This window comes from Pelobates fuscus, chromosome 5, assembly GCF_036172605.1.
Source record: "Pelobates fuscus isolate aPelFus1 chromosome 5, aPelFus1.pri, whole genome shotgun sequence".
Lineage (NCBI taxonomy): Eukaryota > Metazoa > Chordata > Amphibia > Anura > Pelobatidae > Pelobates > Pelobates fuscus.
In genome coordinates this window covers 186,438,465-186,463,702 of record NC_086321.1, presented here as the reverse complement: position 1 = coordinate 186,463,702, position 25,238 = coordinate 186,438,465, and the positions used below count along the sequence as shown (strand labels likewise).

General features: G+C 40.5%; 1 protein-coding gene across 1 annotated transcript; it reads left to right on the top strand.

The window, feature by feature from the left end:
- Nucleotides 1-29: 29 nt before the first annotated feature.
- METTL3 (methyltransferase 3, N6-adenosine-methyltransferase complex catalytic subunit) lies at nt 30-24,942 on the top strand. Its single transcript, XM_063454845.1, has 11 exons — nt 30-400; nt 1,570-1,778; nt 2,313-2,696; nt 3,005-3,180; nt 4,415-4,631; nt 5,398-5,585; nt 5,753-5,791; nt 5,989-6,097; nt 6,292-6,357; nt 21,089-21,201; nt 24,640-24,942. Exons 1-11 carry the CDS (start codon nt 295-297, stop codon nt 24,749-24,751), a joined length of 1,719 nt encoding a protein of 572 aa, XP_063310915.1. The 5' UTR covers nt 30-294; the 3' UTR covers nt 24,752-24,942.
- Nucleotides 24,943-25,238: the final 296 nt, after the last annotated feature.

Here is a 25,238-nt window from a genome sequence, read left to right as displayed (position 1 = left end):
TACTCAAGATGGCGACGGATTCAACCGGAAGTAGGGGAACAAGAAGCAAAGGACCGGATGCAATAGCGCTTAGCCTTGGCCAATTAGAAAGAGGGACTGAGGAAACAAACAGGGAAGGAAAAGAACGTCGGACAGACATGCTAGATGGATACCGGGAATTTGACTAGTAGCAGGATTTAAGTGGCGATATTTGTATACATTGATTTGTAACCAGGAGCAGCACTCAGGGAGGGGTCTTGTTGTGATAAGCTGACTGCCCCCCCTGTAGTGGCAGCTTGGAGGCTGAGCAGCACAATGTCAGATACATGGAGCTCCATCCAGGCTCACAAGAAGCAGCTGGACTACCTGCGAGAGAGGCTGCAGCGCAGGAGGAAGGATGCCACCTCTCAGCTTGGCCTGGGTAATGGCACACACACACACTGCACATGATGCTCCCACTAACCTCGAAAACAACAACAAAAATCACACACACTAACACACACATCCTCTCTCTCACTACTGGGGCAGCTGTGGGATTATGTCAGGTGGATGAGGGTGTTGGGAAGGAAAAATCTGGGGGGGGGGGTTATTTTATTTTTTTGTTAGAAAGTGGGTGGTTTTGTGTCTGAGCATCCTGACAAATGTATACTCCATCAACTCTTCACCGTGCAATAGAAATGTTAATTTAGAAATTGTGCATACCATCCAATATAATGAAATCAGAAAGACCCATGGCTAGTGGTTGAGAGCCACTGATGCAGTGCACAGTCAGGTAGCAGTGACATCTTCTCGAAAATAAGTCTGTCTGCTGTAAACATGACCCTGGTTGCATTCAAAAATACTCTTGCATTGGCAGCCTTACTCTGCTTCTGCCATGGGAGCTTTGACCAATGTTTTCAGGTGTCTCCATACAGTGAAACAAGGGTTCCAAATTAGGACTATCCCGCTAGAGTGCTTGAGAGGCATACAGGTACTGCATTTGGTATAGTGTACAGTGCTGCTTGTTAGAGCAGTTATTGCTTTGTAATTATGCATTAGTACTAACAATGCTGTGAGTTTCACTTACCATCACTCTCAGTCACACTTTGGCTGGCGATGACTTGAGTTGCTTATAGTTTAGCAGCATCTCTGATATTCAAAGGTTTATGGTAGGGATAGAGTTGTTTATTATTTTGCATTAGAGATACTCAGCTGTATCACAGCTTTTTTTTTTTTTTTTTTTTTAATTCTCCATCATATTTCTTAAACCATGAAATAAAAGGAATGGTAGTCATAACTAGCCTAGAGTGCCTTTTTATGCAATTATAACATTGCTTGTATAGTGTTGTGTAAAGAAGTCAATGAGAAGTAGTAGGTAGAGTACACTATATACAATTTCTTACAGGAAATGTGGTGACAACTAGTTTGTGGTAAAATATTCCAGAAAAAAACAATATGACTACTCCTAGAAAATAGAATCAATGGACGACTGGTTGTTTGCATCGTCACAAGATTGTAAATACTCAGCAAAATAACAACTCTTCATGAGTAATTGTAGCTAAGTGTAATTCGATAGATTGTATTGTACAGTAAATTGTCTTTCGTACACAGATCCTCAGAATCCAGAAGGCGGTTTGACTCCAACCTTTCGCAGTGATAGCCCTGTTCCATCTGCCCCTTCTCAACCCCCAAAGGGACCCAGTGGGTCTACAGAGGTTACCCCAGATCCAGAGTTAGAAAAAAAACTCCTTCATCATCTATCAGACCTGTCACTTGTGCTACCTGCAGATTCTGTGTCCATCCAGCTTGCTATCACTACTGTAAGTGCTGTAAAATTAAACCTGTGCCATCAGATCAACACTGCATCTACTTAGACATTGTTCTTCTTGCATTTATATTTTTACTATATATATATATATATATATATATATATATATATATATATAATACAGGACATTTGAGTTTTATGTATGCATGAGTAAGCAAACACTGGACATTGGGTCGTGTGTGTGTGGGGGGGGGGTGATTATTTAAAAAAATATATATATTTACAAAATTGAAGTAATTGGATCGATTTTATATTTTATTTCAAAGTATTTCACAAATATTAATGGACAAACAACTGGAATAAAAAAATAAAAAAACAAGGTGTGGGGGTGAACTATGCAAGATGTTTTTAGTTAGATTGCAATTTCTATATTTATTATTGGAACTACATAATTGATAGAGAATCATGGAAGCTATAGTCTGTCAACAGCTGAATTGCAATTCATTTTCCTTCTTTATTAGATGTCCGCTTAAGTTTTTTCGGTGCCAAATGTAATACCAATGCATTTTTGTATTTATTTTTCTAGCCCGACTTTCCAGTTACACGACAGGGAGTAGAGAGTCTTTTGCAAAAGTTTGCTGCTCAAGAGCTAATTGAAGTGAAAGGTTGGGGTCAGGAGGACGATGATCGACCTACTGTGGTGACTTTTGCTGACCACTCCAAATTATCAGCAATGATGGGGGCTGTTACCGAAAGAAAGCCATCTACAAATCCACCAGAAACTAAGAAAAGAAAAATTCAAGAAACAGAGCCTTCAACATCATCATCTGTTTCCTCTACTGCTAGTACATTAGGGGAAAAAAAAACATCAGAGCCTCTGAAAAAAGCAAGAAAACATGCTTCCAACTTGGACCTGGAGATTGAAAACTTGCTCAGTCAGCAATCTACAAAGGAAAAGCAAACCAAAAAGGTGGGCAACTGAATATGGAAGGATATATATTCAGCTAATCTAGAGCTTCATGCCAATAGTGAAAGGACCTTGAGTGGTGGGGTACTTGAACATATATTGGTATGTGATCCTTGATCAGTGATTGTGACAGGTTGTGAGGTTTCAGTTCTAGACTTAAAGGAGCACTCTTAAGTTTAAGTGGTTAGGTTACCTAGAGTATCTTGACAATATCCCTACCAAGTTAATGGAATGCTTATTCTTGAAATCTATTTTACAATTGTAAAATTATTTTAGTTGATGCTTTTAAATATACTATTTTATTTTTCCAGGTAAGCCAAGAAATCTTAGAGCTTCTGAACACCAGCACAGCCAAGGAGCAGTCTATTGTGGAGAAGTTTCGGTCCAGAGGAAGAGCTCAAGTGCAAGAGTTTTGTGACTATGGAACCAAAGAGGAATGTATGAGGGGGGCAGGAGCTGATACTCCTTGTCGAAGGCTGCACTTCAGGTCAGGGCTTGACAAATTTAATCTATCATCCTGAACGCATCTTCTAGCCACAGAACATATGTTGGTGACTTAAAGGACCACTCCACACTTAAAAAAAACTGTTTAGTAAATATACCCTCAATGAATACATACATAGAAATATGCATGCATGTATTAATTGGGGGTATATTTCTATGTAAGTATTCATTGGGAGTATAGTGTAAAAGAGCTTACAAAAGCTGCAATGCTTATCACTGTAGCCTTTGTAAGCCCTCTCCTTTTTTTCCCAGAAGAGACTTTTTATTCTCTTCACAGGGAAATAACCAATCGGAGGCTTCTCATTGAGAACTCTATCTCGCACAACTGGAGCCAAGGAGCTGGTCTGAGGTTTGTGAGGGATGGGGAGGCAGACAAGCTCAAATAGAGCATGCATGCCACTTCTGTTAGCTCTGGGGAGCTAACAGAAGTAGGAAGGAATCCTTCCCGACTGTTTGACAGCCAGGGGGAGTTCCATAGTTTATTTATAAAAGTGCTGTTTAAAAAAAAAAAAAAAAAAAATAGAAATCAGCGCTTTTATAAACTGGGGTTAAAGTCGGGTACTCTTCACCTATAACCTATAAAGCACTTGACCAAGCTGTACAGACATCTAGCACCATATTTATTGCCTCCATTTTGCACTTGTGTGACACACACATAACATCCATGTCACATTTGTCAACCTACACTGCAAAATAAATATACACTTTTTATATTAACTAACAAATGTATGTGCAAAGAGAACTACTCTGTGCAATTGATGTGCGTGGATTTTGCATCAAGGCCTTCTCCTGTACTATCCAGTAACTAAAAAGGAGGAGCATGGAGCAGAGCAAAAGAGTGGTTTATTTGGTTGCTGGTCTTCCTTGTAATATATACATTCATCACTAAATCATGTCTTAATGTGTTGCTTGCTTTCTATATGTATTGTGTGGATAGCAATGCCACAACAATGTGATTCAGATGGAGATTCCAATTTTTGAATAAGAGGTGCAAGTTGTATTAGGAGGAAAGACTGCAGGAAATATTATACTGAAGTGTAATGGGTATGTTTAAAGAGAAATGTGGCAAATTATTTTCAGGGATTATTGCTCTACCTAATTAATGTATTTGTCCTTGGGTCCTTCATTTCTTATTTGGACGGAGTTTTATTTAGAAAGACTGATTTGCTGTATAATCTGCAGAAGGTCTTCCATAATGTCCCTGTCTAACCCAACAGGCGCATTATTAACAAGCACACGGATGAGTCGCTGGGTGACTGCTCTTTCCTTAACACCTGTTTCCACATGGACACTTGTAAATATGTGCACTATGAGATTGATGCCTGGGTTGAGCCAGGTGGAACTACAGGAAGTTTTAACTCCACTCCAAGTCAAGACATGCCAGTTGTAAAGGGGGTAGGAGATTCCAGTGTTGGCCGTCTCTTTCCCTCACAGGTAAGAAATGTATTTACAAATTCAATCAATCTTAAACATGGACAGAATTCGCAAACTAGCTAAAGTGAAATGTGAACCAATGCTCAACATAACATTGTACCATGGATAAAAATTATGGGGAATTTTATTTTTTCATTTTATTTGGAATAAGTTCTACCATCATATTTCTCTACAGAGAAACTGTTGGTAGCAGTATATTTTTGGTTTGTAATTTTTTTTTTCCCCTCCAAAGATGCAATAAGCTGTGCAAGTGTAGTTACTCACTTGAACATATTCTCTAGTTTTACAATATGTATTTTAGTTCAGAGTTTTTCTGCCTTGTCATCAAGTAATACAAACAGTCCAGGTTTTGCCAGCATCCCTTTTAGGACAGAATTGGAAAATGCCAAAATCCTGAACTGTTGAATGTATTGTGGACTAGGTTGGGAAGTACTGCTTTAGAGGTTAGTAATTTAAAACACCCAGGTCTTTGTTGCCTTATATTAAAATAAGATTTAATTCTAGTTAATTGTCATTTGTAAACTTATTTTGTGTGCATACCACTAGTAACAGTACTTTTGCAGCACTTACTGATTATCTTTGCACAAGTAGGGTGATATTAGAAAGCAGTGCAACTTTTTATACTTTAAAACCTGGCTGCTGTTACTAGAAGTTCATGGTTCTTGAAACATCAATCTTCTAAAATTAAAATACAGTAAATTATTTTCAGACGGTAAATTGTTGCTTCTTTTTTGCCATGTGACGTCTGGACATCCTTGGGCATTAGTGGGTTCGCTGTGACATCCGTTACTTGGATATGAGTATCTTGGGCAAGTTCTCAGTGGTGATGGCTGACCCCCCATGGGATATCCACATGGAGTTACCATATGGGACCCTGACTGATGATGAGATGAGGAAGCTGCAGATTCCAGTACTACAGGATGATGGGTTCCTTTTTCTCTGGGTCACTGGCAGGTAAGGGAAAATGGTAGCTCTCCTATATTGGTAAACTGTATACAGTGAAAATATACAGGTAGTCCAAAAGCTTTTTTTTATTTTTCCTCCACTGTCACCAAAGGTTTTCAGGTTCTCTACTATTTTGATAGAAACCTATTTTGAAAATTACATTCTTATATTTTCAGGGCCATGGAGTTAGGCCGGGAGTGTTTGAAGCTATGGGGGTGAGTATTTATACATTTTTATCAATTAATCTTTCTTTCCTGTTCTCATTTCTCAGGGATATGTGCTCCACTTTCTATACTGTGACATCCTATTTTGTGTGTTTCTAATTATATTGGCTTGGTGAGACTGAGTGCCACAAGCTTCCAAATGAACATTTCATTGTACCATAACATCAGCTACATTTTATTCTACTCAGGTATGAGAGAGTTGATGAAATCATTTGGGTGAAAACCAACCAATTACAGCGAATTATCCGAACAGGCCGTACAGGTCATTGGCTTAACCATGGAAAAGAGCATTGTCTGGTAAATAGTATAGTTTTTTTTTTTTTCTCTCCAACTACCAAGTCACATGGAAAAACTTGCCACCCAACCATTTATCTCGTGTTCCTTCATAATCAGAGTAGTGTGGCATAAGGCTCCTAATTACAAACTATTCTTGCATCTGTTATCAGGCTATTTTAGGTTTACATTTTTTACTTTTTCTTTTATGTTGGCAGGTTGGTGTTAAAGGAAACCCACAAGGATTCAACAGGGGCTTGGACTGTGATGTAATTGTAGCAGAGGTATGCAAGCAAGACTCATTCTTATTTGATGATATTTTAAAGGATAATGTGACTGAAATTTTTTTTTTATTTAAAAAAAAAAAAAAAAAAAGAAACAAACCCCTTCAAATATATATGTATGTCATAAAAGTAAATCCTCTAGATTATTGGTGTCAATACTGCACTAAATAATGAAGCTGCTGATAATTTCCATGAACAAGTTGTAGATCATGGGTGTCCAACCTTTTGGCTTCCCTGGGCCACATTTAGTGCAGAGGAATCGTCTTTGTCCGTACATAAAATTTATAATTTAATTAATATAATAGCTTTAAAAGCCCTTTTTTAAATTTGTTAATAGATAACTCCCTTATTTGGTATCCTTATGTGGGATTGCCAAGTTTAAGGATACCAACTTAGGGAGCTATCTACTAAACACATACACCAGTATATACATATGCACACATAACCACAGACCTATACGTACAATCACAAATATACACAGTCACATACATACACACACATACAATCACAGACCTACACACACGCATACAGTCACATTCATACACACACACATACAATCACAGACCTGTAAACGCAATCACATACACACACACACACAATACCAGACCGATACATGCACATACATACACACACATAATCACAGACATACACAATTACAAACGGATACCTATACACACACAATCACATACATACACAAACCATCACAGACACACACCTATACACATAATCACAGATGCACACACATATTCACCGACTCACAAAATTACATTTAGTATTTAAGAGGTCCACCCAGCCTCCCTACCTTGCTCTGAGAGGGCTGGAATGGATCCTATGTCCCTGATGGCTTTGCAGTTGCTGCTGGGCTGGGATGTCTGTGCTCTTCCTGCACAGGTCCCTCGCGCACCCAGCAGTGATGCCGGAATTATATATCCCAGCGACCGACTGCAGGGCGCACGAGAGAGCTGTCCAGGAAGAGCACTGAATGTAAAGGGCTCCCTGCCTTCCCTAACGCCCAGCAGTGCAGACAGCAACTGGGCTGCCCTGCTAGCAGTCCCAGGCCCACCCCTGTTGTAGATCACCAGTGTCAGGTTACAATCTGTACACAATTAAAGGACCACTATAGTGCCAGGAAAACAAACTTGTTTTCCTGGTACTATGTAGTCTTTAGGGCCCCCCACCTGCTGGGGTGAAGGGGTTAAAACCCCGTCAGCCACTTGCCTTTTTCCAGCGCTGGGCTCCCTCGGCGCTGGTGACCTCCTCAGCGCCGCATGCGCGGCAAGAGCCGCACGCATTCAAACCACCCATAGAAAAGCATTACTCAATGCTTTCCTATGGACGTCAGCGTCTCACAGTGAGAATCGCGGAAGCACATCTAGTGGCTGTCAGTGAGACAGCCACTAGAGGCTGGATTAACCCTCAGTGTAAACATAGCAGTTTCTCTGAAACGGGTATGTTTTCAGCTGCAGGGTTAAAACTACAGGGACCTGGCACCCAGACCACTTTATTGAGCTGAAGTGGTCTGGGTGCCTATAGTGGTCCTTTAATGCTTTAGACTAGAATTAACTGTGTTACTTTCACATATTTTCAGTACAAGAGAGAATCTTGCAATCTATACTGAAAAACAATTTTATGTCCAGTCAATCATACAGATAGGCATATTGCATGTATTAACAGTCACCACAATCTTCTAGACAAATGTTAAAGGATCTGTGACTATTGAGATTTTGATTTGTACTTTTATTTTTAATTATCAGTTGTTGTATTTATTTGTTTATACTAGGCATTCTGCTTGACAGGTAAAAGATATTATCTCCAGCTCTTTTTCTTAAAACCTATACATTTACTAGCATTATATAAAAAGAAGGGAAGGGGGTGCATCTAAAACATGCATTTCTCTGAAGTGGTGCTGCCGTAAAAAGCCAACATTTATACAAAACACACATTGAGGAGCAACGCACACAAAAATACTACTTAAAATCACCTATCTTTGCAAACAAACAAGGGGATTATGTTCCGCCAAATTGTGTTAAGCCCACCAATACGTCACAGTACCTTAATATTGGGTGATCCTAAACTAATTTAACATGGGAGACAAACATACTAACTGCAATATTTACTGCTTAAAAATTCTTCTAGTTAATCTCCTCAGATTTATGCCTTCCTGTGGTCACTTCCAAAAGGGCAACTATAGTGGGGGGCAAGCCCAGATATGCATTACTGTTTTTTTGTTTTTTTTTGTCTGTGTGCTGTTCCTTAACCCCTTAAGGACACATGACGTGTGTGACACGTCATTATTCCATTTTATTCCAGAAGTTTGGTCCTTAAGGGGTTAATCTGTATTTTATTTAACAAACACAAAAAACTGAATTTCCCACATTTACTGCATTAGCTTGCTAGCTAAAAGTAATTTTCCCCTCCAGATTAGAGGCAGCGCACAACAGAGATATTCACGCTGTCTAGACAGGAAAAGACAGGCAGTCACCTATAAATGTAACTGATACTCCTGCTTAAGGTATAAAACCCCAATAAGTAATTGTAGCCACAGTTCTCTTCCTGTCATTGACAGGATAGATAGGCACTCAAGTTTTTGTTTTCAGGAGCATGGGGAGGTAACTGAAGCATGCTCCACTCCAGCGAGAAAGCAGGTCTCAAGGAGGGCCTGGCCTTTTCACTCTGCTGAGTGAGGAAAGCATGCCTGGGCGCTTGAGTTCCACATTTAATAACTTCCACTGAGCTCCAAGCCAGGTTGGGACACACACGTTGCGATATGTTCCACCAGAAGATCTCTGCATTTTTTATTTTTTTTATTTTTGTAGTGCATAAGCTTTGAACAGATGCATGTGAGGTACCCCAAAGGCAATCCTCCAGCTGATAATTAACAGTTGAACATAGAGGTACATGGTAGATCTAGCACATTTTTTTTATATAGGGATAGGATAGGTGCTAAACAATATATGTTTTCGTCGCTTAGGGTGCTTAGGTATTCTCATAGCACAATGCAACAGCGCTTTACTATCTAGTTTGATATTAGCTCTTGACACAGCATAATTATATGTGCATATAAGCTAAGTGTAGAATTAAGGATAAGTTTACAACATTTTCAGGTACATGCATATAGACTATGTGCTGCAGGATTGTAGTGCTGTATACTTGCTAATGGCAGGTAAGTGCCTATATCCAATTATACATTGCAGCTTTATAGTTTTTACCGAGCTTACTATTTGCCACACTATGCTTAAAGGACCATGCTTACATAGCTTGAGTTGCGAATGTATTATAAGCCTGCAAAGTTAAGGCAAAGACAGGGAAAAACAGTGAAGCAGGAACACATCGCTAGCTATATTAACAGGCTAGTGCTTTGAAATTATAACGCTATATTCAGGCTGTGTCTAGGTCACTTTAGTGGGATTTCACCCTGGTTCATCGGCCCAGTGGAGAGGGCTGCCATCATGGTGGTCCCGAGACCTCACAGACAGGGGGAGTCCCGCCACTACCAGATACCTGCTCTGCTGTTTTTGAGTAGCTGGGAGTGAGTGTCCATCAGGGCACAGTCTCTCCATGTTGTGCATTGGGTTGCTTGCTGGGATCTCTTGGGTTTCCGCTGTAGCTTGTTGCGCTTGCCTCTCTTGTTCATCCGGGAGCTGGTGACCGCCATTGTAGAGGGTTTGGTGACGGCTGCTCGGGTATGCTGGTTTCTGTGTCGCCTCAGTGCAAGCTGGTTGGGAGTAAGAGGTCGGGTGGTGTGCTGGGGTTTCTCGCTTGGCGGTAGGCTCAGTCCTTTCAGGCGGGAATGTTGATGTTCGGTGTAGTAGCGCCATCCCCTCGCTGTCGCCGCTGGTTTGGATGGCTGCGGGGGTATGCGAGAGTTGTCCCGCCTCCCTGTATGGAAGGTTCGGAAGGCAGGAGCTGCGATGGTAATTGTGAGCGCGGGGAGAGAGATGATCTTCCCCATGCCTCCCGCGCACATGGTGCCCGCCATCTTGGGCGCATCTGTCGGGCTCTCTGACACAGTCTGCGGTAGCTTGGTCAGGGCCACAGGGTGAGGACCGGGATCACCCCCACCGGTCCAAAGGGGGGGGGGGGGGGGACAGGGCCGGGTCCGCTTGGGTTCGTGCCTCTGGCTGGGTGCTGTGTTGCAGGATAGTGGGGCTGCGGCCGTCAGCCCCACTCACCGCCGGAGAAGGCCTCTGTTGGGGGAACAAAAATTTCTCCTCCAGGGGACTGAAGCTCGGTGAGCCAGCCTCTCCCTGGATCCAGTATTCCCCTTGCTTTGGGCACCATTGCTGTCGGTCTGCTTTGAAGTTAGAAGGCATGGTGGATTAGCGTTTTGTGGCTATGTGTTGCAGGAGCTTCCCTAGCTTGCGACCGTCCAGCTCGGCGGTCCCAGATCTCTGCATTTTTTTAACGTGTTTTGGGGGAGCCAAAAAAGATAGATGTATCCACCTTTTTTATCATGGTTCTAAAATAGTTTCCAGAAAACATTTTGGGATATCAGAGCAGCTGCCATTTAATCAGCCCAGTCAGTTCTTCCTCTTGAGCCTGCAATAAAAGATTATTCTAAAAGGAGGAAGAGGGAAAAAAAATTGGAATTGACAGAGAAAAGTTCTAAATCTCTTTCCTCTGGCTCTTTTCTTTTGAAGACTCCAAAGTCTCCTATGATGATAATTATTTTCCAGAAGATCATCTGCACAAACTGATTGAAGAAGTACAACTTCATATGGAAAATGACAATGTGGCAAAAAAAAAAAAAATGTAACCCAAAAAGCTAAAGTCATTTGCATACCATCTTAAATGAAGGGAACCTTCTAAAAAAGCCTTTTAACGCAAAGCACATTAAAACTATACTTGCTATCAAAGAAGAGTCTGACGAAAAAGAGCTGCCTAAAGTAGATGTAAAGGCTTTCGGGCTAAACTCCTGTCACCTCGCGGGTGCTGCGAGGGTTAACTACCCTCTTGGATACCGGACGATCTCTCCGCCCCTGATGCACATAAAGCCATTTGATTGGACAATGACGATGATGTCACACTGGGGGCAGTACCTTACATGCATTTAAAAAGAGGCGCTTTTCACTCCGCAACGGCTCTTGATAAAGGCGACTTGTTTCGCCGAAACGCGCGTCGAGCTACCCATTCAGAGCGGATGATTTTTTAAATTTGTCTGAGACCAATTCGGGTTTGACTAATCAACACTTCACTATCTTGAAAACTAATTTTCACTATGAACAAGATGCTAGGGACTCCTACCCCCAAATCTCATATAGTTGTTTAGGCATCTTGTTACATATGTGTACAACTTTAGTATTTGGTAATTAAGAACTACTTACCATCTTGCCACAAATTTAATATGTGCTTTATGCACTAGATACAATTGTTGGCGTTCATGGGAATCACTCTTTTTACCACCTAAGATCTGAGGTTTCGTTATATTGTATCTCTTCTTGTACAAGTAATTTGTTACTACCACTGGCATATTTTGGCCAATATAGGTATAGCAATCTTTGCTTGGTATTTAAGCATTCCTCTCTGGTTCTGCCTAACATGTGCTTCATGCACTGGACATAATTTATGGCAGGTATAGGAACCACTTGCTTTTCAACTGAAAACTTGTAAATTAGCTGCATATATTGTATCTCTCTTTTTTCCTGTACAAGTAATCTGTTTCAACTACTGGCATATTCTCAGCCACATATATATCTATATAGAACCACAAGCAGAAATGGGATACGGCCGTACAGTCTATGGAGGGAACATACAAAGAAAAAACAATAGTGTGATACAGTATATACAGTGAAAAGTGCGCTTTAAATGGATGCACTCACGAGATAGTAGAGATAAAAGAGCATTCAAAGGTGCCTCCCCAGGGTATGTGGGGGGATACTGGTATCCTCTGCAAATGTCGAGCAGCCAATGGGACACAGGACTCCAGGTGAGTAGTAGTAGAAAATATTAATAATTTTATTTTCTTTAAAAAGGTGTAACAACACCATAGAAATAAAATATAAAAGTGCAGCAATAGGTCCAACGCGTTTCGTTCAACACAGGAACGTCATCAGGGACCGCACAGTAAAAGAAATCACCAACAGTATTACAGATTGTAAACAAAACATACATCCTACTCACCCTAACAATAATCACTATAAATAGGGCTAATCCCAATGTCCCATTGGTCCAAAGTGTGGGAGTATCCTCTGGACAGCTCTTCATTGGTCCAAGGATGGTGTCTTCCAGCTGATTCTATTTTCGGCATTTCGATGCCTCAAAAAACGAGCGCGTTTTTTCAAACGCCGGAACCGGAAGTGGACGTTCTCCTTCACTTCCGCGTTCCATTTGCGTTCCACGTGCGTTCCAAAGGCAGTCCGCACATGCTCAGTGATAATATACCAACTACCTCGATCAAAAACCATCATTATGAATTGAAAACAATTACTAAAGAACCAAAGCATAATTAGAACTAAAATGCAGTAAATCTCTAGATAAAAAGAGAAAAATAAATTAGTATATGTGATATATTTAAACACCATTTTATATTAGCTATTTCAACAAATTGGAATGATGATGTAACAAAATTTCGTGATCAAACTTCATTATATGATATCTGCAGATCTATTTAAAGTGACAGACTCCTCTGTAAATCTGTTAAAGTGACAGATACCTTATCTGCAGATCTATTTAAAGTGACAGACTCCTTTGCAAATCTGTTAAAGTAACAAACACCTATTTTAATTAAGAAAAAATATAAAAAAACATCACCAGTATACCTAAACATGTTCCCTCAATACCTTTAGTTGTAAATTATAAATAACCTAATTAGTACACATAGTATAGTGTAAAACACACTGATTTAATTTTTTATTTTATTGTTGTTTTTGGTTTAATTATTTTATATCATTTTTTATTTTTTATATATTTTATTCATTTTTTATCTTGTTTATCATTTTTATAATTTTTATATATATATATATATATATATATACATTGATTTTTTTCACTTGTATTAAATCCCCCAAAAATATCCCTAGTAATCCCATATGGATTAAACTAATGATACTACTTATTTATCCGAAAAATACATGTAGTATAAAAAGAGTCATAACGATCACTCCAAAAAACACACCAGATCGATCCCAATGTTTAGGCCCTTTGGTTCCAGGGTCTTCAACTTGTGTATCCAAAAGGTTTCCCTTTGGGATAGCTTCTTGACCCTGTCCCCTCCCCGCCAATAGGGCAAAACGTGTTCAATCCCCATACATTTGAATTCTCTAAATGAGAAGAAAGGACAATTGTAACAATGGGCGGAAACGGAATGGGTAACAAGTCCCTTACGTATGTTGTTTAGATGTTCCAAGATTCTAACCTTTAAGATACGTTTTGTACGTCCCACATACTGTTTGCCACACGGACACTGCAGTAAATATACTACATGGTCCGTGTGGCAACCTATCAGTGATTTGATCCCAAAAGACTCCCCAGTTACAGAACTGCTGAATTCCTTAGTTCTTCCCATAAGGGCAGTGGTGCAGGCTTTACAAATACTGCATCCTCTAAAACAACCCGAATCAGGGGATCCATTGGATCTTTTTGTTTTAATAGCATAGCTGGGGGCTAGCATATTCTTTAAGTTCTTATTCCACGTAAAAATCACCATCGGACGTTCAGATAGTGAACTACCCAAAATAGGGTTCTGCTGTAAAATGGGCCAAAATTCACTTAAACTTCTTTTTATCTTAAGGTGATCAGTGTTGTATTGTGTAACAAAAGAGGACCTAAAATTCCCATTCCCTCCCGCCTCGGGAGTTTTGTCCTCCAAAAGTCTACTTCGCTCCAAGGTACCTATTGACCGAATTTCTTTCTCAAGGGTGTTCTTATTATAACCCCTTGCACATAATTTATTTTTTATGTGTGTAGATTGAATCTGGAAATCATGTGGGCGAGAACAATTGCGCTTTAGTCTGGTAAACTGGCTACGTGCTATGCCTTTAAGCCACGGTTTGTGGTGGCAGCTCCGTTGGTGAACGAAACCGTTGCCATCTGTGGGCTTAAAAAAAAACACTTGGTATGTATTTGGCCCTGATCGCAAAAAATTTCGAGGTCCAGAAAGTGGATTCTGTTCTTATTCCACTCAGGGGTAAAAAAGAGATAATGAACATAATCCGAAAAGCTGGTAGAGGACCCTTTCCAGATGATGATTACATCATCAATATAACGCCGCCAGAGCGCCAGGTTCTCCCTCCAGTCATGCCTCGACCACACAAAAAGTTCTTCCCATCTCCGCATGTAGGTGTTGGCATAACTGGGGGCGAACCTTGTGCCCATGGCGGTTCCCGTTATCTGAAGGTAATGTTGGTCATTGAAAAAGAAAAAATTATGTTCTAATATAAACTTCACCGAAGTCAATATGAAATCCCTCTGACCCAGGGATAAATCTGGATCCTGGGACACAATGATCAAGAGCCTCCAGCCCCAGACGGTGACTGATTACCGTGTACAGAGAGGTCACGTCCAGCGTGGCCCAACTGTATTCGGATTCCCACTCTATACTGTCCAATTCTTGAAGAAAGGACTTGGTGTCACGTATATAGGAGGGGGCCCCCTGAGCATATTTTTGAAGAAACGAATCCACATATGCTGATAAATTAGCAGTGAGTGAATTCACTCCACTAATGATGGGACGTCCTGGTGGATCTGGGAGGCGTTTGTGGGTTTTCGGAAGAAAATAAAATATTGGAATTACTGGATTCTTTTGGAATAAAAAAAATCAAAATTCTTTTGAGATATAATTCCACTATCCCTAGCCTCAATAAGGATTTCTTTAAGTTCTAAGTTATACATTAACGTGGGATTATTTTGCAGAGTAATGTATGTCTTCCTATCCCCCAAGATGTTAATATATATACATATATATCTATAGTTACTTGTTTCAAGCACATGCTTTAGATTAGTCAAACACTACTTCATTTGGTCCTAGTTTTATTGTATATATTTGTACGTTCATTTATTGTTTTCTCTCCCCTAAGAGGGATTATTAAAGAGTTTTTTGTTTTTCGGCTGTCTGCATGCATCTTTTCCCTATGGGGCAATTGCAGAACAGCCTTTCATATACAAGGATATAAGGTCTTTCTGGGAGGTAGTTTTTTGCTATTCTGCCACCCACTAGTCCTGTCTTTTTTCTAGATTTCTAGGGGTTATGCCCCATTGTATCCTATAACCATCACAACCCTGGTGGATGGACTTGTTCCATTTCCTTCCAGCGTTGTTCTCTCCCTAGATGTACCTATTGCTTAGTTGGAGAAGAAAACCACACTACCTATAGGAGATTTCAGTGGTCTTCAAGATACAATTGCTAAAAAAGCAGCGTCCTCATTATGCAAGCTGTTTTCTGCTAATGCAGCACAAAGCAAATCCCCTTATTGGAGGGACATTGATAGCTATGGTCCACTGTTTTTGGTTAGATTCCCTTGAAAAACATGAGCCAATTCAAAAAAGAATAAAAATTCTACAGAACATTATAATGGTGTTTGATTTTATTTCTGATTCAACATCAGAAGCTCTCAAACTATAAGCCAAAGCTATGGCCATCTCCACTGTTCAGACTAGCAGTATGGGTCAGAAACTGGTCAGCAGACTCCACTTCAAAGAATTCCCTTTGTGGTCTTCCCTTTGAACAGGGGAAATTCTTTGGATCCCAACTTGATTTGCTATGGCTGAGGGGGAAAAAACACGAAGATAAGGAAAAGTGGAACAAGACATTCTTCTAAAGAAACAGGTCTTTCTACAGAGATTCCTTTCGTAGTCCCACACTAATAAGAAACTTTACTTTAGTAAAAAGAAGATACCGATTAGAACCAAGAGTTCTTCCTCCAAGATGATTACTTTGTTTTCTGCCCTGCCTTCCAGACCTGCTTTAGCTCCATTTACAGAAGTAAAGACTCTCTTAACCCCTTAAGGACCAAACTTCTGGAATAAAAGGGAATCATGACATGTCACACGTCATGTGTCGTTAAGGGGTTAAAGAAACATTTAGTAGAAGAATTACCTTCCGCAGAAAGATTTTTAGGATGCTACTAAAGGTGTTTTTTTAGTCCAAAAGCCAGACATGTCATTCAGGCCCACCCTGGACATAAAAGATGTCAATCAATTCATCATTATGAAAAAAATACACTCCGCAACACACAATATTCAGAAAGGGGTTTGGTTGAGTTCTCTCAATCTCAAAGATGCCTATCTGCATATTCTATTGCAGGAGAAAGCAAAAACAAACAAAAATCCTCAGATTCTGCACCAATTCAGGGCTCTGCCCATTTAGTCTATTCTCAGCCCATCAGGTGTTTACCAAGATTCTAGTAGTCACCACAGCTGCACTAAAAAAGAAAGGAAGGTCTCCATATTGTCCCACATTTACCAGACTAGCTCATCATAACATCCTCAAAACAAGAAATTTGTGGACAAGTTCTCGATTATAGACAGATGGACTTTCATTCAAAAGGAAGAATTACCTTATAGTCACTACCAGATGCCTTGATATTCGGTTGGGGGGGATCATCTACAGGGACATCACATGCAGAATAAGTCTGAATAAGTTCAGACAATTCTACCGCAGTTTCATATTTGAACAAGAAGGGACTCATTCTCACTCTTTGGCAAAGCTCCAAAATGATGCACTGGTCAGAACACCATTAGAGATTCCCTGGGATTTTCAGCTAGCTTACATTTTTCCCTTAGTTGTTCTTATTCCAAGAATTTTACAAATAATCATATTCTCCCCTTCTAGCCCTGGAGAAGATGGTTTTCAATGATATTGAACCTGGTTCAGCTGCTACTCCTCAGATATATTTTTGTTCTTTATTTGTGCGTTCGTAGTGACATATAAACGCTTGTACAGACCTTTTATCACACACATTTATATGACATGAAATGTCATAGGTGAAGTTTACAATGTCATGTGATTGTACAGCACTTTTTAAAACAATTAAACAAGGTAAAACATCATGCTATAAAGCAAGCTTTGCTCCTAAAAAATAATAAAATAATGATGATAATATCATTAGTGTAAGATACACCGCCACCAGGAAACAAACAAAACAAAAAACAAACACCATGTTTCCTGTACCTGGGTATCAGTTGAACCTGGGCTACTCATGAAGTGTGGCAGCGCTCCATGCCATGGGTGTTTCTCTGCCCTTAGCAAACACCAGCTTGCCCATATGAGGACTATATTTGCAGTTTATTACAATGTTCCTTTCTATTCTTTTTGTGTTAATGTCTTTATGCTCATGTGGTGCAGGGACATCTTGCTAACATCAGTACCAGTGGTCCATTTAGCATGCTGATTGTGGCGGACCGCCAGTATATCTCCACCACGGACTCCCTTTCCCAAAATAACGTAGTTCCAACACTTATCAAAGTAAATATTGCTGTTATCGCCTATCCCCCCCACACATTAGTCAAGACTGAATGCAGGGAGTAGATCTGTTTAATGCAGGCAAGCACTCACAAGTTATACACACAGTAGACTCCTCCCCTGTGCCTCAGAGATAATTAAGTCTGGAAACTTACAATTCAGTTATCTCCCAGGTACAGTAAAATAAATATAACCAATTTTTTTTTAACACTCCAAAATACATGGAAGCACCCCCCGAGAGTCACATTCATGGATAGCCCAGATCTGAGTGCCTATCATATCCAATAAACACTCAGATCGGTTTGATGGTTTGGATTTTCCATCGAGGTACAATTTTGACCATCTCTCCATTAGGTAGAAGCCCAAAACAGTTCCAAGGAAATCATGGCAACAGCCGGTCTCAGTTCGATGTTTTTTGTACGAAAACCATACATAATATGCAAACGCTTTTAGGTGTTAAATCCTCCCCCCTCCTAACCGGTAGTTTCTATCTTCTGAACACCATTCGTATAGGTGGTTGGGAACTTGAACGGGCAGCCGTTCCATATTCACCGGTGTTCGCGGGAGTGCCTAGCTGAAATAAGATCCGGGCACTCGACGACCAGGTAGCAGCCTGTGTTTGGAAGACAAGATGGCTGCCATCAATTCTGTCAACCACGTGTGTTCGGTACACAAAATAGGGGAGTCTTTTAGTAATAGTTTCCGTTGTGGTTTCGCACTGGATACTTTGTATTCTGCGTTCTAATTAGATGTTGGGGTGGTCTTCATTCGGGAACTAAACCAGGGGGATTTCGTATGAACAAACGAACAGTGGTAAAAGTTTTTTTCCGAACCAAATGATGAGACATTCCTTCACACTGATTTCATGTGTTTTTGGGCAACCAGCCTCCATATGCTTCGACTTAAGTATCCAGTGCCTCTATTTTGCATCTTTCAGCATACTTATTTCAGTTGTCTAGTTGTTTCATTTAGTTGCACAAATTAGCTCAGGGGATAGTTGAGTAGCTTTTTTTTTTCCTTTCTTTCAAGCTTCAATAAAAAGGGATTGACAAAAAAATATAACCAGTACCGTGCAGATATTTCACAGCGAGTGTTGCATCTGCTACACTGGCCCATGGATGCACTGAGCATAAGCGGTAGCAGCATACAAGTAATGGTATTAATGTAAACAGGAAGGTGCCCATCACCTGGGGTCCTAGGTAAGTTGGGGTATGTGGATGGGTTGATACTCCTCAGATTTGTAAAGTAGCTACCTGGTTGTCTGTAACTGAGCTCCTTGTACCCAGGCTGGCTACCTCCGCCAAAAGACTGCTTCCTACCTGGAACAGGGGGAAAACCTCAGCGCTTCTGCCCCCCAGTCGCCATGGCTTGAGTGGGGTCCTGGAACCTCTCCGTCCTGGGGCCGAATAGGGGACTAGCTCTACCCACCCCCAGGCTCTGGACGACTTAGTCCTGGGAGCTCTAGTCCTTACAAGGACTTTCCCCTCTGAATCCTCCATGCTGGAACAGTGATTAGCCCTTTCCCCTCCCAGTAACCAGATGACACATAGTTCTGGAAGTACAAGCTGGAATGCTTTAATCTGGCCAGATGGCCTGCATTTATACAATGGCTCCCATACAAAACAACAGGAAAATCCCTCCCAGGGTCCTCTTTGCCTGAGAGATAATTACCTGAGCAAACACTTATAAGTTAATTATCTCTCAGGGACAGAAAATATAGCAATTTACAAAACACCCCAAAATATACGAAAACCCCACAAAAGTCATCCCCTGATAGCCCTGATCTGGGTGACCAACATATCCAAAAATTACCAAGATTGGTTCAGGTTTTCCATGGAAGTCCCGTTTTTGACCGACCGCACATGTGGCTTAAGCCCAAAATAGTTCCATGAAATCAGCGCTAGCGGTCGGTCAACTTCGGTAACATAAAAACAAATAGAATACCTAACGTAGTCTCTATTTGAACCGTGGAGCTTGTTCCCCCTCATCCAGACGAACGATTCCACTGAAAAGTGTTGTTCTAGGAACTACAGAACCGAACGCAGGCAATGATGGAAGTCCAGCAGTGTTCGGGAGTTTAAGTGTCCTATTTAAATTCCATGAACTCGACGACCAAACACTGCTGCCTGCGTTCATGCGAACAAGATGTCCGCCACCTTGTGGTTGTTCATACGAATTGCGGCCACACAGGCGAACAATTAGAACACTGACGTGAGAACGTTCCAAGGTGTTAATAGGGGTTGTTCGGTTCCTGAACGGTATAGGGAAATTACACAAACCAAGCCATTTAAAAAGTCTTTTAAAGATTTCCCTGCTGGGCCCATAGTCTGTGGGCAGGAGGCTGGCAAGCAGGCTCCTCCAGGAGCTCATGGCAAACTCACGTGGGAAGGGGAGTTTGTCACATTGTCCATTCACACTTACTTTCTCCAAATACTATAATAAAACATGCACTGCCTCTAATCTTAAAGGAAAAGTTAATTTATGGTAAATTAAATTTGATCTTCCATGGAAAGCCACCCTGTAAGCTGTCAAGAAGTGTAGCTTAATTTTTATTTTCAACTAATAAAGCCACTCAGTTGCTGTACAGGCTCTGTTATGGAAAGGTATAAAAGCACCTGTAAGACTCCACACACCATACACAACCTTTACTGCTAGGTAATGGCTGCAGGAGAGAGCTTACAGCTGTAGTGATGTCTGCACATCTCCACAATTCTAAATAACAAAAGAGTCGGGAAGCTCCTTGCACAGTAATGTATGTAAGAAACAAAAGCACTGTAGGTGAAGTTGCATTTATTTTCAAAGACCCCCAAGGTGATGGGTCTGCTTGAGTGACAGTGCTTAAAAAGATATACATACCTTAAGTTCCCTCAGACATACTTCTTCAGCACAAGGCAACTTATTCTCCCGAAAACTGTCATCACTATTATTTTTTTGCCCGCGTGCGAGAGTCCAATTGGGGATTTATGGAAGAGCCGTAGATTATACTGTGCTTGTGCAGTAAGATGCCATATTCATCAATTGTGAAAATATCTTTTTCATAAATATTCTATTAGTGATAGACCCACTGTAAAGGGTACATGTCATCTACCCTGCTGAGAGCTGAAGTTGAGTATGGCAAAAAGATTAACAGGAGGCATATAAGACTAGCTAAAAACATAAATATTATTTGGACACTCTGGAGGGAATTAAGTGGGATTAGCCAACATTAAAATATACATGGTAGGTGCACTTTAAGTAGCTCTGTAGTTGGAGGATGGAAGTGGTATGTGGATAATATTGACTTTATCATTAATTTTTTCACAGTAGCATGTTAACATATTTAGTTTTTTCTAGGTCCGTTCTACAAGTCACAAACCTGATGAGATCTATGGCATGATTGAACGCCTTTCTCCTGGAACCCGCAAGATTGAGTTATTTGGGCGCCCTCACAATGTACAGCCAAACTGGTGGGTGATGTTTGATCTCTCTATATTTTCATACTTTAAAAGCAACTGAAGAGTTTAAACACCAGTGAATGTGGTAGAATAAATTTCTACACCTTTAGCAAATTTTACTATGTCAAGGATTGCCCAAGGTTATTACCAGCTGTTGCAGCTCTACATTACTTATGCTTTGCTATCCTTAAAGCTGGTAAAGCAACGTGAACGTTATAGATCTGCAACAGCTGACAATCTACCATTTAACCAACCTTGTACTATACATCTATAGCTAATTCAGCTGTTATCCAGGAGATTTTTTTTAAATTATTATTACTGGCACTAATTGTGGTGAATTGTCATACAATTAATGGTAAATTTTCAAGCTGGACAAAAGATGTGTCAATAAGGGTTCTTCTTTTCTGGGACTGCTTCTATTTAACATATACAAATAGATCTTGATAAAGGCATTGAAAGTCATGTCTCAGTGTTTGCAGATGACCTAAAACTCTGTAAAGTAATACAATGTGAGCAAGATATTTCTTTGCTGCAGAGGGATTTTGATAGATTGAGGGACTGGGAACTCAAATGGCATAATTTAATGTAGAAAAATGCAAAGTTAGGCACTTCGGGGTAAAGAATGCACAAGCAACCTATACCCTAAATGGTAGTGAATTAGGGATAACGACACATGAGAAGGAATTGGGAATTGTTATAAACCACAAACTAGGCAACAGCAGTGGCAAAGGCCAGTAATGTATTGTCATGTATAAAAAGGGCATTTATTCTTGGGATGAGAACATTATTTTGCCTCTTTAGAAATCACTGGTAAGACTACATCTTCACCTGTTCTAAAAAAAATATTATAACACTAGAAAAAGTACAGAGACTGGGTACAAAATTTATAAAAGGAATGGAACATTTTAACTATGAAGAAAGGTTAAATGTAAACCTCTTTAGTTTTGAAAAACTGCGCCTCAGATGGGATATGATAACATTATACAAATATATCCGGGGCCAATACAAACCATTATCTGGAAATCTATTCACAAACAGGACGATACATAGGACAAAAAGGTCATGCATTTAGACTGGAAGAAAGAAGATTTAGTATAAGGCAAAGTAAATTTGTTTTTATTTTATTTTTGTTTTTTAATGTAAGGATGTGGAATTATTTGCCTGAAGAAGTTGGTTTATCAGAGACTGTACAGATGTTTAAACGGCAACTAGATGCATATTTGCAAGAACATCTTTTAAGGATATATATTTTTTTAAATTGTAGGGTTATTAATACCTTATTGATACAAGGATAAATCTGGGGTCAGCAAGGAATTTTTTTTCTCGTTTGTTGCAAAATTGGAAGTGCTACAAACTGGGTTTTTTGCCTTCTTTTGAATCAACAGCAATAAACAGATGTAAGGAAGGTTGAACTTGATGGACACATGTTTCTTTTCAGCCTATTTAAAGGGATTCTACAGTGCCAGGAAAACATTCATTTTCCTGGCACTGCCGGACCCTCTAGTGCCCCTCTACCTCCCACCCCCCATCCCAAGTTGCTGAAGGGGTTAAAACACCTTCAGTGACTTACCGGAGTCCAGCGCCGCTGTCCCTCGGCGCTGGGTCAGGCTCCGCTGACGTCAGCCGGCGGGGAGACCTAATGCGCATGCAATGCTTTCCTATGGGGATTTCGGCAACGCTGGAGGTCCTCACATAGCGTGAGGACGTCCAGCGTCGTTTTAAACCAGTTTTTGTGTTCTATGAACACGGAAGTCTCCTCTAGTGGCTGTCTAGTAGACAGCCACTAGAGGAGGACTTAACCCTGCAATGTAAATATTGCAGTTTATGAAAACTGCAATACTTACACTTGTAGGGTTAAGGGTAGTGGGAGTTGGCACCAGGACCACTCCAATGGACAGAAGTGGTCTGGGTGCCTCGAGTATCCCTTTAACTATAATTCAAAAAAAATTGAGGTTGTAAAACTATTCTGCTTTATTCAATGAATTTTAAAGGAACACTATAGTCACCTAACCAACTTTAGCTTAATGAAGCAGTTTTAGTGTATAGATCATGCGTGTCAGGTTTCACTGCCATTTAGGCGTTGAATCACTTTGTTTGTGTTTATGCAGCCCTTGCCACACCTCCCCTGACTCTGATTGACACGGCCTGCATGAAAAAAACTAAACTCGTTTCACTTTCAATCAGATGTAATTTACCTTAAACAATTGTATCTCTTTCTCTGTAAATTGAACTTTTAATCACATACAGGAGGCTCCTGCAGGGTCTAGCAAGCTATTAACATAGCGGGGGATAAGAAAATCTAAATTAAACAGAACTTGCAATAAAGGAAGGATAAACTGTGGCTGCTCACTGTTAAAAACAAAACCCTAGTACCCCCCCAGCCCCCACCCCTGAGCTGTGGCCCTAAATATCAATGGGGGGGGGACCTATTGTCCTCCCCCTGAGCGGTGGGGGCCCTAAATTAGAATAAGGGGGGCCTATTGTCGTCCCCCTGGCTCCCACCTCTGAGCGGTGGGTGGGGGCCCTAAATAACAGTGGGGGGGAGGACCTATGGGTCTTGCCCCCCCCCCCCCCACGGCTCCCACCTCTGAGAGGCCGGTGGGGGCTCTAAATAACAATAGGGGGGGGGGTGACTTATTGTCCTCCCCTCTGGCCCCCATCCCTGAGCGGTGGGTGGGGGCCATGAATAACAATAAGGGGGGAGTAACCCAAGGTCACCCCCCCCCCCCCCCAAAAACAAAAAATAAATACACCATAGTAGGCTAGTAGGGAAACCTTAATATAGACCATTGTAATATTATATCACAGATAGGGAGCCGGGAAGCAATGAAAATAATGTATTTGGTGCCAGTTAAGTTGAAATTTTTGCAAGAATGGGTGTGCCATTGATATGTATAAGAGGCAGTGTGCAGAACCATTTTTCATAACAAGCTCTGGAAGCCCAGCTCAAACTCGTTATTCCAACAAGATGCAGGCTTTCACATTAAGTGGTATCAGCTATAATATTCACTATATTAAAGTGAGAGCACATGAAGGAATGCAGCTGGTGAGCACTAGAGTAAAGTTTGTATGAAACACTGCTCAGAACACAACTTTAGCTTGACTTCTCCTTTAACTTTTGACTACATACTAAGTTAGTGTCGGGGTACCATAACAACTGAAGCAGGCTGCTGGGAGTATTCCTTTAATTCCCTTGTCAATTCTCCAAATCTATTTTAAAGGACAAATGTCACCTCTAAACTAATATACGAATCCTTCCAGCAAGTTATAAAAGGTAATATAACTTTAAAGGGAAAAAAAACCTGCATCCTCTACAGGATCCTTCTGCTGAATGCACCACCCCCTTGGGGTCAGACAGTATTCGAAAACCAACTGTTAGTCTTCCCTGCTTCTGTGCATAAAGTGAAGATCATAGAAACTGTCTGAAACAATCCTCTCTTCTCTATTTAGGATTACTCTAGGAAATCAGCTGGATGGAATTCACTTGTTGGATCCAGATGTGGTGGCTCGATTCAAGCAGCAATATCCGGATGGAGTAATTGCAAAACCAAAGAACATGTGAAAAATACTGGCCTGGTGTGCTCAAACAAGCTGTAAAACACTGCTGGATTTAAACGGAGCTTGTAGGAAGGATACTAACTCCTGCACTGCTTCAAGTTTCTATGGACTATTCAGCTGCAGAAACACACCAATCAGTAAATTATATGAACAAGTGGGAATAAAATTAAGATTTCACATAGTAGCTGTGACATCCTGTCCTACTGTTTTTTTTTGTTTTGTTTTTTATATATATATTAAATAAACTTTTTAAAAATTGGGTTGTCATCTTCTAATAAAGATGGGTACACTACTGACCTGCAATGACTGATAGGAATTGTTGACTTGCCATATATTATACTATTACTGCTGTGAGACATAATGAAAATATCAGATCATCCAAAATAACTTTATTTTTCCTATTGAACTAGTATGCCATATGAACTAGAATAAAGTATGCTGTAATACATTATAGGCCTTGAAAGCAAAGTCTGCAAAACTCTGCAGCAATA